This window comes from Pelophylax lessonae (assembly GCF_965119305.1).
Source record: "Pelophylax lessonae genome assembly, chromosome: 4".
Taxonomy (NCBI): domain Eukaryota; kingdom Metazoa; phylum Chordata; class Amphibia; order Anura; family Ranidae; genus Pelophylax; species Pelophylax lessonae.
The window spans coordinates 304770031-304784298 of record NC_138771.1 but is presented as its reverse complement, the minus strand read 5'-3'; the positions used below and the strand labels follow the sequence as shown (position 1 = coordinate 304784298).

Here is a 14268-nt window from a genome sequence, read left to right as displayed (position 1 = left end):
AAGGGTTTTAGGGAATTTAGTGTACATTTGTAATTGTATTCAGAATGAAATCCTACAAGGACTTCTTAAAGAACCATATGCAACTAAAATGACATCAATTGGTTTTGTAATACAGTAGTAAATGTTTATTTTGTGAATTCTTCATTGACACAATTATTCAACCCCTTAAATACTACCACTCTGAAGAACAGAGGTTCATTGAAGTGTTTTCAATCAGGTATTGAAAACACCTGTGGATGTCAGGGAGCAGCAATAAAGCCTAATAAGCACCAATTAGGCAGCTTTAAAATGACTGTGATACTCAGCTCCTTCTAGACATTTACTGGCGTGGTTACAAACATGGTGAAGTCAAGAGAATGGTCCAGGAAGGCAAGAGAAGAGGTGATTACTCTTCACAGGAAGGGCAATGGCTATAAGAAGATTGCAAAGATGTTAAACATACCAAGAGACACCATAGGAAGCATCATTCGCAAATTCAAGGCAAAGGGCACTGTTGAAACGCTACCTGGTCGTGACAGAAAGAAGATGCTGACTTTGACTGCTGTGCGCTACCTGAAGCGTAGAGTGGAGAAAAGTCCCTGTGTGACTGCTGAGGAACTCAGAAAAGATTTGTCAGATGTGGGTACTGAAGTTTCTGCTCTGACAATACGGCGCACACTGCGTAATGAAGGCCTCCATGCCAGAACTCCCAGGCGCGCCCCCTTGCTGTCTCCAAAGAATAAGAAGAGTCGACTGCAGTATGCCAAAAGTCATGTGGACAAACCACAGAAGTTTTGGGATAGTGTTCTGTGGACTGATGAAACAAAATTAGAACTGTTAGGGCCCATGGATCAACGCTATGTTTGGAGGAGGAAGAACAAGGCCCATGAAGAAAAGAACACCTTGCCTACTGTGAAGCATGGCCGGGGGTCAATCATGCTTTGGGGCTGTTTTGCTTCTGCAGGTACAGGGAAGCTTCAGCGTGTGCAAGGTACCATGAATTCTCTTCAGTACCAGGAGATATTGGATGACAATGTGATGCAGTCCATCACAAACCTGAGGCTTGGGAGACGTTGGACCTTTCAACAGGACAATGATCCCAAGCATACCTCCAAGTCCACTAGAGCATGGTTGCAGATTAAAGGCTGGAACATTTTGGAGTGGCCATCACAGTCACCAGACTTGAGAACCTCTGGTGGGACTTAAAGAAAGCAGTTGCAGTGCACAAGCCTAAGAATGTGACTGAACTGGAGGCTTTTGCCCATGACGAATGGCGAAAATACCCGTAGATCGCTGCAAGACACTTCTGTCAAGCTATGCTTCACGTTTAAAAGCTGTTATAACTGTAAAAGGATGTTGTACTAAGTACTAAGATTGAATGTCACTTGGGGGTTGAATAAAACTGATAATGATGTGAGCACAGAAAAGACATTTGTGGTTATTTCATTATAAATGTTATGTTATATTTGTCTGACCTACACGTGCCTCTTAGATTTAATTGTAAGAAGGATGACTGATCAAAATGTCAAACTGGCCAAAACAATCAATTTCAGTGGGGGTTTAATAATTTTGAACACAACTGTATATGGAGAATCCCACACATTTACGTTTCTTGAATTCTGTGACACATATTTACTATGCCCTGTGTGTAGGCACTGCTGTGTCACAAAATCCACAAAGCCTGCCTCCTGAACTACAGAGTTGCTGAGAGGAGAAGCCAGCAAGGTACCATGGGATATGTAGTCCATAGAAACCTAAAGTAAACCACAAAGGGGAAGCTGCAAAGTGTGCAGGGGATCCAGGAAGTTGTAGAAAGCGAGGACATCAGACCAACAGGACTCCCAACATAGAGGATTTTGTTATTACACTGCTGATGTTGTAAAGTAAACCTGTATGCTGTGTCCATAGGACAACTTTAAGTGACAGCACAATCCTACTGTCATGTGAAAATATTCTTGGGATAGATATTGAGACTATTTCTAGTCCTAGTAGGTTTGAGCTGGCTGTAAGTACAGCCCTATTGCTGTCTGATCACAGGTAAATGACATAACACCAAAACAGTAAAAAAAAAAAAATAGCTGTTAGGCTGTTTTACATAATTAAAAAGTTTACTACTGGCAGTTTCTTACATTATCATGATTGTCAAAGAATTTTAATGACTGTTAACCTTAAACAATCTTGTTTTCCGCCTTTAAGGTGGTAAAGAATTTGCTGTTTGTAGCCAAAGTTATTTACCTCCTCCACCCAGAGGATCAGAATACAGAAAACCACCAGGAGAAGAAAGATCATGAAAGTAGTCAGCAGGAGGCTTCTGGAGAAGAGGATGATGCTGACAGGCAGATGGAAGAGGAGAAGGGTGCTACTCTCATGTGGCTCGTGAGAAAATTGTCAATACTAGCCAAGAAAGAAGCTGCTCATACTCCTAAAAACCCTTTAAAAGTGAGTCTGACTCTACATACATATTTATAAAGAAACAGAAAAAAGTGTATCATTTGAACTAATGATTCTATATAAATTGTACTGGTAAGATAGGCAAGGACCTGCTCCATCAACAGTCAAAACAATTTCTTAAAAATAGTTGCCTGGTTTACTTGTTGAGCTTATTCAGTACTGTGGTAAAGAGGAACAAAGTGCAGGATTCCGCAATAGCCAACCACAAAGTTTGTCTTAGTTCACCTCACTACAGTAAGTTTAAAACGTATTAGTTGCTATGCATTAGCACACTTTGGAAATCCGAATTGTTCTTTGCATAGCTTTACAATATGTCCTTTAAAGCACTGGATGTCAACTGATCCGGTATGGTGAACCTCAACTGTGACCCTTTACATCACCAGAGGGCCAGGCATAGTAAATGTAATTCTACAGAAAAGACTACAGAAAGAGGAAATTGTCACATACTGTGGACATGCTATGGGTATGGTTGTAGACGAGCTACAGAAGACAGTCAGAGATTATGGACATGTTACATGAAACTGATGGAGATCACTGACATTACAGCATAAATCAATGCTTCCACTACTAAATGCTGAGAGTCCAAGTGCTCCAAAGAAGTAGCAAAGGGTCACAGGTTTGACACTAGGGCTTTAAAGTGTATGAGGGAAGAACATATTAGGCAGTCCAAGTTTCTTGATGGTGTCCAGTTCATTTATACTCCTGCTGTCACAGATATTACAGCATACTTGAATCTGGTTTGTTACTGTGAGTCAGCACTTACGGTGCAATGAATTTTCTTTCAGAAAGCTTGATAAATGAGACCAGTGTTCGTGGATGCTATAATGTTGTACATTTTTTATTGTTGTATGAAAGAACCATGGTCACATACTGGAAGGGTATGTTTGAACCATGGTCACATACTGGAAGGGTATGTATGAACCATGGTCACATACTGGAAGGGCATGTATGAACCATGGTCACATACTGGAAGGGCATGTATGAACCATGGTCACATACTGGAAGGGCATGTATGAGCCATGGTCACATACTGGAAGGGCATGTATGAGCCATGGTCACATACTGGAAGGGCATGTATGAACCATGGTCACATACTGGAAGGGCATGTATGAACCATGGTCACATACTGGAAGGGCATGTATGAACCATGGTCACATACTGGAAGGGCATGTATGAACCATGGTCACATACTTGAAGGGCATGTATGAACCATGGTCACATACTGAAAGGGCATGTATGAACCATGGTCACATACTGGAAGGGCATGTATGAACCATGGTCACATACTGGAAGGGCATGTATGAACCATATTTACATTTTATAAGGGCACGTCACAACCCTGGGCATGTACCATAAGAAAATGTAAGAACCCTGATCACCAAGGCCAGATCATGTCTGATCTGGGGGTGCACTAAAAAAGTCAGATGGGAATACTGTCAAAAAACCTTAGCACTGACAGTCTGTCACACAGTGTGATAGAGCTGCAGGGAACCAGTATTCCCAGTTCCTTGTGACTTAATGGTAGAGAAGCATAAGTCTCCTTGGCTCTCGGTAACTGAAGAGGTACACAATTCCCAACCGTCTTTGCCATATTCTGTTTCTAATAAGACTACTAAGGCTCATACTAGATATGGAAAACATGCTTTACTAATAAAACCTGAATATTCAAAAGGTGAAAAATACTTATAATATATGAATTTTGTATAGTGCACTTTAACCTGTATGTATTTGCTTTTCAACAGTGCTTATTATATATATATATATATATATATATATATATATATTTACCTTTTTAGCTCTAAATGTGGCCAATAACTACACCTACTAAGCTTACCCGCTCCTTTGTCCCCAACTTGTTACTGTAAATAAATACAACCCTCCTGCCCTAATTGGAATTTTGCCATAACAGAAATGTATATATACCGACATTGACAAATTCTCTGAGTCACTGATCTGGAATAATCATGGAGATCAAAAGTTCTGAATCTCACTGCCGCTTACTTGTTTCAGGTTAGTGACAAATAGACATTTTAGCAGAGCTCTGGACTCAAAGGTAGAAAAGATGCCACAGATCTGATGTTAGTCCAGTAAGCCTTTATTGCAGATGACAAGAAGTCAGAAGAGCAAGCCAAGACATATTTTTGGCTATAAACGCCCCCCACCCCCCTTTATCAAGGCTAAAAAGTAAGATGACTTTTTAAATAATGAAAAATAGGGGATCTAAATAGGCACATTTCAAAATATCCCAATGTGTAATATAAATATGATCATGGACATCAATATGACATGAAGTTGATATTATGATTGCAAAGAGTGGTAAAATCATTAGGAGTCATCAAATATAATGGAATAATAGAAACAAAATAATAATGAAATAATTCTAAGCATTTAAATATACAGTATAAGCCAGTATCCTATATTGCAGTATATTTAATGTACGTGGGGTAATGATTAATAAAAAGTTTCCATAAATAAAATTATTCTTAACAGAAGCCATAAAATAGAATATCAATCTTATAATAAAAGAATATATCCCAGTTCACAACTGATAAAATAATTCACGGTGTGACCAGATACATTGGTAACAAAAATTAGTATGACCAGATGCACCAAACTATGATGGGTACAGTGATTGCAAAATGGTAACACATCTTAAAAATAGTATTTTTTTTTTTTTTATAACCAATTGTATATACAGTGTATGCTCTGTACCTTAAATACTGGGATATTTGTAGCGGATCCTGGACAAACAATTAAAAAATCTAAGTATCTGATATTACTACTTTTATAAAAGAAAAAAAAAAAAAAATGTAAAAAAGAAAACCTGCACTGAACCTGGCTGTAACAGTGGCTTCAGTACCTTTTGGGTCAGGGACCCAAAGTAAGCAGATCAGAATTCTAGCTTTGTCAGCCACATAACTGCTCTGGCTCATAGAATCACACTGTCTCTTGAATGTCTCTGGTTTTTGGATGTCGTCATATGTTGGTTGTCATACGTGTAGCTGTTACTAATTCAAATTTTTTTGCCCTGTTTATTCTTACAGAGAACATGTGTATTTAAATTCCTGGGAGCCATTGCAGTGGATCTGGGAAAGGAGAGAGTGAAGCCTTTTCTGCCATCTATCATTGCTCCGCTCTTCAGAGAACTGAACAGTACCTATTCGGATCACGGTAAAAGGCTGAACAAAAAAAGATGTCCCCGTCTGCCACACCAAATTAACCATGGAGGCTTCTATTGCTGATCTCTTCTATAAGCTTCACGAGTTCAGTCTTTAGCTGGATGTCCCTGAGATTACAACTAAACTAATTACTGTAGTTCTAATACCTGGTGCTTGATTTTTAAAAGTGGGCCAAATCCAACTCACTGCTGCACAACATACAGTACTGAAATATACTGTTATGTAGCTCATTATCAGTATGTATCGCAGTTACTATTTCTTTCTGGAAAAGTTTAAGTAGGGAAATGGGGTCTATGTACACTGGGCTAAAAAATGCTGCTTCTACGGGAATTTTGGGATTTGCCTGTAGAAGAAGATCAACATTATCCTATGTGTCCATGCACATTAGGACGTTTAGAGGCATGTTTTAAGCTCAGCACAGTACCCAGACAGGGTAGTCCAGCACCCAGAGCAAGGATCCAGAATTGCGCTTCCCCCCTCCCCCACTGGTAATACATGCCTTAGAATAGGTGTGCCACCCTGTGTCTATTTTTTTGCTCCTTTGCTGCTGCCCCTCCTGCCCACCCCTTTTCCTATCTCTGTCTCAGTGTTAAGAGGCAACAAAAAAAACCTTCTGGTTGCATTTTTGAGAAGAGTTTTCTAGCAGAAAAAAAAAGCTAAACTCCCCTAAATAATTGCACAAAAACACTTTATAAGAACTGTTTTTAAGTCCAGTGTGCATGGACCCTAGGTTATTGCTAATGCATTAATAATGACATCTCTAATGCTTTTGTTATATGGTTTGTACTGTTAACTTCCATTGGTTAGAGTAATAAAATACATATATGCATAATGATCTTGTTATCCCAATACTAAATGAACATAAATGTGAAAAGTTAGGATGCCAATACGATCACATGTGTAACAAAATGCCTGTAGCTGGTGTAGAAATGAGAAAATAATGTTATGTAAAGTAGACTGTCTTGACTGAAAACTTTGGGCAGTGTCCCATTCTTTTTCACTGAGTGATGCAGTATAAAATGGGAAGATGCGCTGTGAATGCAAACTATTACAAACACGTGTAAGATAATGGAGGAAATGTATCAAAACTGGAGCAAACAGAATCTGTAGCAGCATGCAGCTTGTTCAGTTAAAGTGGAATTCCACTCAGAACATAACTAACTCTAAACCTACTCTGTGCCACATTCTAAGCCTTATCTATCTAGCCCTGTAAAGAAAAAAAATCTCTGTACATACCTGTTCTGCAGCCGTGGTTTCAGTGTGTGAGAGTGTGCAGGAGAGGCAGCCCACAACTCCATAGTAAGTCTATGGGTGATGTCACTTCCCAGGCATTTCCCAGCAGTTCTCTCCTGCACACAGAGGGCGCCCACTGGAGACCGGAGCGACTTTAAAATAGGTAAGTATAGCGATTTTTTTTTCTTAACAGGGCTAGATAGATTAGGCTTAGAATGTGACAGAGAGTAGGTTTTGAGTTAGTTAGGTTTTGACTCAATTTCCACTTTAAGCTTTAAAAAAAAAAGCTTCTCCTGATTCTGTCTGCTCCAGTTTTGATAAATACCCTCCAATAAATGCAAATTCAGAAAAGTGTCTTTGTTGGCATTGGCAATGGTAACAATTCCAGTGGTCATTTAAGGCTAGTCTACACTTTTGGCCACATTTCCTTACATGTGTCTACTAAAGGAGCATTTCTCGCAATGAGCTCATCATGGAAAAGGTTTGTAAGTTGCTGTTCAGGTGGGAAAACCTATTTAACTCTGCTTTTTTTATTATTTTAGATCCAACGCTGAAAAATCTCTCTCAAGAAATCATTGACCTTCTGAAGAGTTTGGTTGGCTTAGAGTATTTCTCATTGTGTTTTGCTGGTGTACAGAAACAAGCCAATCAGAAGAGAGCCATGAGGAAAAAGCAAAAAGCTCTGCAGGTAATGTTGAATATTGCTCAGTATTGCCAACTGTTATATCATATTAGCTTTTTACTAACCAGATATACCAGAACATGAAGGCTTATAATTTATAATGGTCATCAGTGTTCTTAAGTGACACTCTGCAAGTATTGTGGCCACATGTATTGTTTGTCATAATTTTAGTGGCAAATATACTCAGAACACACATTTATTAGAGCCAAATACCAGACAGCAGCACCCAGTGTGAATAGACCCTTAAAGTAGAACTTCACTCAAAAGGGGAAGTTCCTTTTTTCTGCCTTCTGTCCCATACTACTTTTGGTAATATCCTTTTTTGTGGGGGGAGGGGGGGGGGTATGGGTGAGTTGGTACCTAATTTTTGACACATATCTGCTCCCACTTCCGCTTTGATCGCCTAGGTCAGGGGTCTCCAAACTTTCTAAACAAAGGTTCAATATCCTGCTGTCAGACTTTTGGGGGGCCTAACTACGGCCATTGGGAGTAGAAAAGGTCCTGATGTCAGTGGGAAAAAACAATGCCCATTTTTGGTGTCGTGAGTTGTTGTGCCCTATCGTCGTCATCGTCATTGGGAGGAACTGTGCGCTATTGTTGGGGTCATTGGGAGGAATTGTCCCTTCATTGGGGTCAGTGGGGGTGGGGGGTTATGCCCCATTGTTGTATCAGTAGATTAAATAGTGCCCAAAGGGCCACATAAAAAGCAAGCAAAGGGCCGCATATGGCCCCTGGGCTACAGTTTGGAGACTGCTGTCATATGTGATGTGAGCAGTTCACCCGCCACAGGTCCCAGGTAGCTGGGGGACCATTCACAATGCGCTGTGCAGCTTGCTCATGTGCAGTGGGAAGCCAGCTCTGAGGTGCAAGGAGTCTTAGCCGGCTTCCTTTAGTAAACATTCTGGCACCGGGGACCTGAAGACCGGTGAGAAACCAGCCAAGGGGAAGACAGCACTGGATCCCTGGACAGGTAAGTTTCCGTTAACTAAAAATAAGCAGCTACATTATTTGAAGCTGGTGACTTTTAATTCTTTTTTGGGGGATACTGAAGATCCTCTTTAGGGTGGGTATACACTGATTAAAATTTGGCTGGTTCAGTAGGGCCTTGCAAGCATGTTAAACCTTAAATCGGTGTAACATGGTCTAAAATGTTGAGTTCCCTTTAAACTTTGGCTGGAGATGGCCTTTAATGTGGTCAAATTAAGTAAAATCATTTGTTTCTCAGCCAAACAAACCTGCATGTTATGGTTTGGAAAATTAGATTTTCAGTATCTCACAAATGTAAGTACACCCCTCACATTTTTGTAAATATTTGATTATCTTTTCATGTGACAACACTGAAGAATTTACACTTTGCTGTCCCCCTCAAAAAAACTCACAGCCATTAATGTCTAAACCACTGGCCACAAAAGTAAGTACACCCATAGGTGAAAATGTCCAAATTGGGCCCAAAGTGTCTATTTTGTGTGGCCACAATTATTTTCCAGTACTGCCTTAACCCTTTTGGGCATGGAGTTCACCAGAGCTTCACAGGTTGCCATGAAGGTCCTCTTCCACGACATCACGGAGCTGGTGGATGTTAGAGACCTTGCGCTCCTCCACCTTTCCGTTTGAGGATTTCCCACAGATGCTCAATAGGGTTTAGGTCTGGAGACAACTTTGGCCAGTCCATCACCTTTACCCTTAGCTTTTTTAGAAAGGCAGTGGTCATCTTGGAGGTGTGTTTGGGGGTCATTATCATGTTGGAATACTGCCCTGCTGTCCACTCTCCGAAGAGGGAGGGAATCATGCTCTGCTTCAGTATGTCACAGTACGTTTGCCTTTAAGGCTCCCTCAATGAACTGTAGCTCCCTAGTGCTGGCAGCACTCATGCAGTCCCAGACCATGACACTCCCACCACCATGCTTGACTATAGGCAAGACACACTTGTCTTTGTACTCCTCACCTGGTTGCCACCACACACGTTTGACACCATCTGAACCAAATAAGTTTATCTTGGTCTCATCAGACCACAGGACATGGTTCCAGTAATCCATGTCCTTAGTCTGCTTGTCTTCAGCAAACTGTTTGCGGGCTTTCTTGTGCATCATCTTTAGAAGAGGCTTCCTTCTGGGATGACAGCCATGCTGACCAATTTAATGCAGTGTGCGGCCTATGGTCTGAGCACTGACAGGCTGACCCCCCCCCCCCTCTTCAACCTCTGCGGCAATGCTGGCAGCACTCATACGTCTATTTCCCAAAGACAGCCTCTGCATATGACAGTGAGCATGCGCACTCAACTTTGGTTGACAATGGCGAGGCCTGTTCTGAGTGGAACCTGTCCTGTTAAAACGCTATATGGTCTTTGCCACTGTGCTGCAGCCCAGTTTCAGGGTCTTGGCAATTTTTCTAAAGCCTAGGCCATCTGTATGTAGAGCAGCAATTCTTTTTTTCAGATCCTCAGAGAGTTCTTTGCCATGAGGTGGCCAAGTTGAACTTCCAGTGACCAGTATGAGAGACTGAAAGCGATAACACCAAATTTAACACACCTGCTCCCCATTCACACCTGAGATTTTGTAACACTAGCGAGTCACATGACACCGGGGAGGGAAAATGGTTAATTGGGCCCAGTTTGGATATTTTCACTTAGGGGTGTATTCACTTTTGTTGCCAGGGGTTTAGACATGGCTGTGTGTTGAATTATTTTGAGGGGACAGTAAGGTTATACAAGCTGTACACTCACTACTTTACATTGTAGCAAAGTCACATGAAAAGATATAATAAAATATTTACAATATGTAAGGGGTGTACTCACTTTTGTGAGATACTGTATATAGCATATTATTCACCATTGTTTGGGTAAGATTTTGGTAACCGCTAAAATACAACTTGAAGTGCATGTGGAAACCAAAGCACTAATTGAAGTACAACACAGGCACTAGGGTGGTCCCAGATGCTGTAGTACTTGAATGATATTTGCTGTAGAAGTTATATACTTTTCTGTTTGTTTTAGGCTGTGGCCAACCCTGATGTGGCAGCCAGGAAGAAACTCAAGAAACACAAAAACAAAATTGAGGCAAAAAAAAGGAAGATTGAGTTTTTAAGACCAGGATATAAAGCAAAGAAATCTCGCAGCCATGCTCTTAAGGACCTGGCAATGGTGGAATAAAACTGTCTGTGCTGTTCCATCATTTAACAATCGTTGTACAGTAGGGTGCAATATTCAATTTTTCATGTACAGTTTAATTCATTGTCTTTCGTTTTCTAAATAAAGTGTTTTCTATTTAACTTGAATGTATTAGTTACTTTTTGCCTTTCTCCTTTAGAAAATGTTGTGACCAATTAAACTGAGTGGAATAACTAAGGCATATTTTATATGAAATATTGTCAAAGCTACAGTTGTTATGAAGATTAATTAGATACACTGTTTTCCCATTTAAAGTGGCAGAATAATAATTTCAGTTATACAAATTCCACCTTTTTTGGACCGGTTGCAGTTGTATAGCCACGTGGTCACTTGCTGTATTCAGTCTCAATATAGGTTCTGCAAAGTGACAGTTAAGATGGCAGTTTATATGGATATCCCCCGTGACCTAGAGAGTTGCTTAACACCTATGCTGGATGATGCTAAGCATATTGACCTTGCTTGAATGGTCCTTCAGAAGGCCACTGCCTTGGAACCCTTGATCTGCTCAACCAGTAGTGCTAGCACCATGTGGTGAGACTTGCACACCTGGTTGGGCCTCAGATACTTCACAACAAGCAGAATGAACATTCTAACCCACCACTGCAGTTACTCTCTGCTGGGGACAGAGTATATCCAGAAGACTTCATGGGACTTCTTTACTGGACAGTGGTCCTCCATCCATGGCTGATCAGCAGTCTTCTCCAAATGCATTCCCTTGCCCTTCCCTTTATCAGGTAGATACTCTTAGCATTCTGCCTAAAATGCCTGTCCTTTACTCCACACCTGTTGATGCTTTGTGGAACCATCTGCAGTGTCTTTATCCTTTGGTGGTTCTCAGTGCACCCAATGCCTATTTTTAATTTCCACCTTCCCCTGTGATTGAGTTCTCTGTACATCCTCTCCCGTAACATTGACTTTGTTTAAGCAAAACCTTTGGTTCGTTGGAAGTTTTTCCCTTCAATTTAAATATACACACTTTCCACTGGTGGTGTCCTTTCCATGGTGGTCAGGAGCATCAGGTTCTCTGATCTCCCCTTAATACTGTTGGGAGACTTTGTGGAAGCAAATCCTTGGGTTCTTTGGTGGGCTCAGGGGGTCTCCACATCGCTTGTGGGCTATTGGGTTGTATTATGTTTTCTTGGGTTTGGGCTGGTAAGCTTCGCTGGCTTAGGTTTGGTTTTCCTTTGCGTTCTATAGACACTTTCCACTGCTTACATCCTGGTCAGGAGCATCAGATTCCTAATATTGTTGGTGTACTTTCTATGGGCAAATCCTTTGGAAGTTTTTCCCTTCCATATATATATACACACTTTCCACTGGTGGGGGGGGGGGGGGGGTCCCTCTTTCCATCCTGATCAGGAGCATCAGGTTTTCTGTGATCTCCCCTTAATACTGTTGGTAGAATTTGTAGGAGCACATCTTTGGGTTCTCTGGTGGGCTCAGGGGGGTCTCCACATCGCTTTTGGGTTGTATTAATACCATACATTCTCTGGTTTAGCTCATTTAACAAGGTTTGTTTTCAGGCTAGGCAACCTCCTTTAGACACCGGTTTGTTGCCTTGAATCTAAAGGTTAGGGATGTTGGGCCCTGAGACCTTCCAGTTTTTTTGGTTGTTCTTAGGTTCCTTTGAACCTGTCCAAAGTGTTTTGTCCTCTTCAGGTTGTAGGTCTCTTTTTTTTCCTGTGGGAATTTCTTATTGGTACATGCTTTGCTGGCTTAGGTTTGGTTTTCCCTAGACACTTTCCATTCTGGTCGGGAGCATCGGGTTCTCTGTGATCTCCCCTTAATACTGTTGGCAAATTGCCTTTTATAGTAGAAAGCCCTACTTCATTCATGCAAATTTAGGCAATGGCCCTTCAGGCAGCTGCTGATTGAAGATTCTCAGGAAAAAAATTAAAACAAAAAAGGATAGCCCTGTTTAGAAAAATAAATAAATAAATGCAGAGCTGAGGACATCAATAATAGGCTGTGTGCTGGGGCTTCCTCCCCCATCACCTTTTTCTCTGTGTTAGAAAAGACTCATAACTACAGAGGAATGAGACAGCAGACAGAAATCACACTCAGTGCTGTGGATAGCAGCAGTAACCTAGTATAGAAAGGGTGTGCTTTGTTCACATTTTATGTCTGAGCTTTACACGCACTTTAATATTGCTTACTTGAATAAAAACTGAGTGCTCTATTATAATGCTTGAATGAATGAAACGCATATATACAGGAAAGCAGAAAGTACATTTGCCAATGACCACATTACTAAATGAAAGCTGTGTTTTTTTTTAACTGGATTTTATTTCAAGGATGTACCACAATTTCTGTTGATGTATATATTTACAAATCATTGCCTTAGAGGACAAGAAGTGCAGAGGTCACAGAAAAAAAAAAAAAAATAGGACAATCCTTGGAATACCAACAATTACAAAGTACATAATCCAGCTTCTGGATAAGTGTGCTCCAAGTGATCAGAAAAACCAAGTGAACATTTTACATTTCTTTCAGGGTCGTTAGTATTCATCTATTACAAAGCTGCACGGAAGGTGTGCATCTTCCATGGAAGCATCCTGTGTTTTGTCTTTGTACATGTTCTCCAGACTCCTTTGAATATTAAAGCAATTCCACCCAAAAGGGGAAGCTCCGCTTGCTCCCACTTCCGGCTCAGATCACTGTGGCAAACTGAGCCAGAAGTTTGGCCTCCCCCTTCTTCTCCTGCAGTCTTCTGGGACACATCACAGGTCGCAGAAAACTATGGGACCATTCACACGGCACAGCACAGTAGGAAACAGGCTGTGAAGTTGCAAGATAATATATTCACAGATGATAAGGTCACATAATTCAGACACTTCATGATCTATTTTAACAGCTCTCCACAACTTTGCAAAGCAACTCCAGGGAATACCTAGCACAGCTATAATAGCGCCCATTATAGTGTTTGCTTTTCTTAATTTTCCATACAGAAACCTGTGCTGAAAATATATATACTGGTTGAAAATGCTGGCTTCTGTGCTTAGGAATAAGCCTACAAACAAGAAGTCCTGCAAAGTATGTGTTCCACAAGTACTAGAGACAGGGAGGATTGGCATAGCATCCAAACATTTGCCATTTTCTGTAAAAGAGGTCATTCGTGAAAACCCATGTCTTAAATTAGAACTATAGGCAAAACTTTCTTCTTTCCATTTTGGATAGAGCAAAGGTAAGGTTATAACATGTCAGTTTACTTTTTGCCATCTGTGTCCCATTGGAATATTTCCCTTCACTTCCTGGCCCATAGCCAAAATAGAATGTGAGAGGGAATTCCTTCTAGGATAGGATACACGTGGTGTCAAATTGGTCTTTGACAGGTCACCAAAACAAGTGTCCCCATTGGAATATTTTCCCTCTCTTACTTTTCTGGGGACATACAAAATGTGGGATATTTTACTTTCAGTGATGAGGGTGAATCTCCCTAATGGGACCACTGACAGGTGTTCTAATCCCTCTTCACTCTATCCAAAACAAAAAGTAAGGTTTGACTTTAGTTCTACTAAGTCACCATGTCAATAATACAATAGAACCAGACATCCCTAACCCTTTAACATACACTTGGC

The 14268-nt window shown here is 40.8% G+C and overlaps 1 protein-coding gene across 1 annotated transcript in view; it reads left to right on the top strand.

Annotated features, from left to right (window-relative positions):
* The window catches only part of UTP20 (UTP20 small subunit processome component), a 159469-nt gene extending 148678 nt beyond the window's left edge, over window positions 1–10791 (top strand). Inside the window, exons 59-62 of the mRNA XM_082254752.1 lie at window positions 2176–2418; window positions 5475–5601; window positions 7385–7530; window positions 10517–10791. Of these exons, the coding sequence (XP_082110878.1) occupies window positions 2176–2418; window positions 5475–5601; window positions 7385–7530; window positions 10517–10672 (672 nt within the window). The 3' untranslated portion in view covers window positions 10673–10791. The remainder of the gene's footprint in view (window positions 1–2175; window positions 2419–5474; window positions 5602–7384; window positions 7531–10516) is intronic.
* The last annotated feature ends 3477 nt before the right edge of the window (window positions 10792–14268 follow it).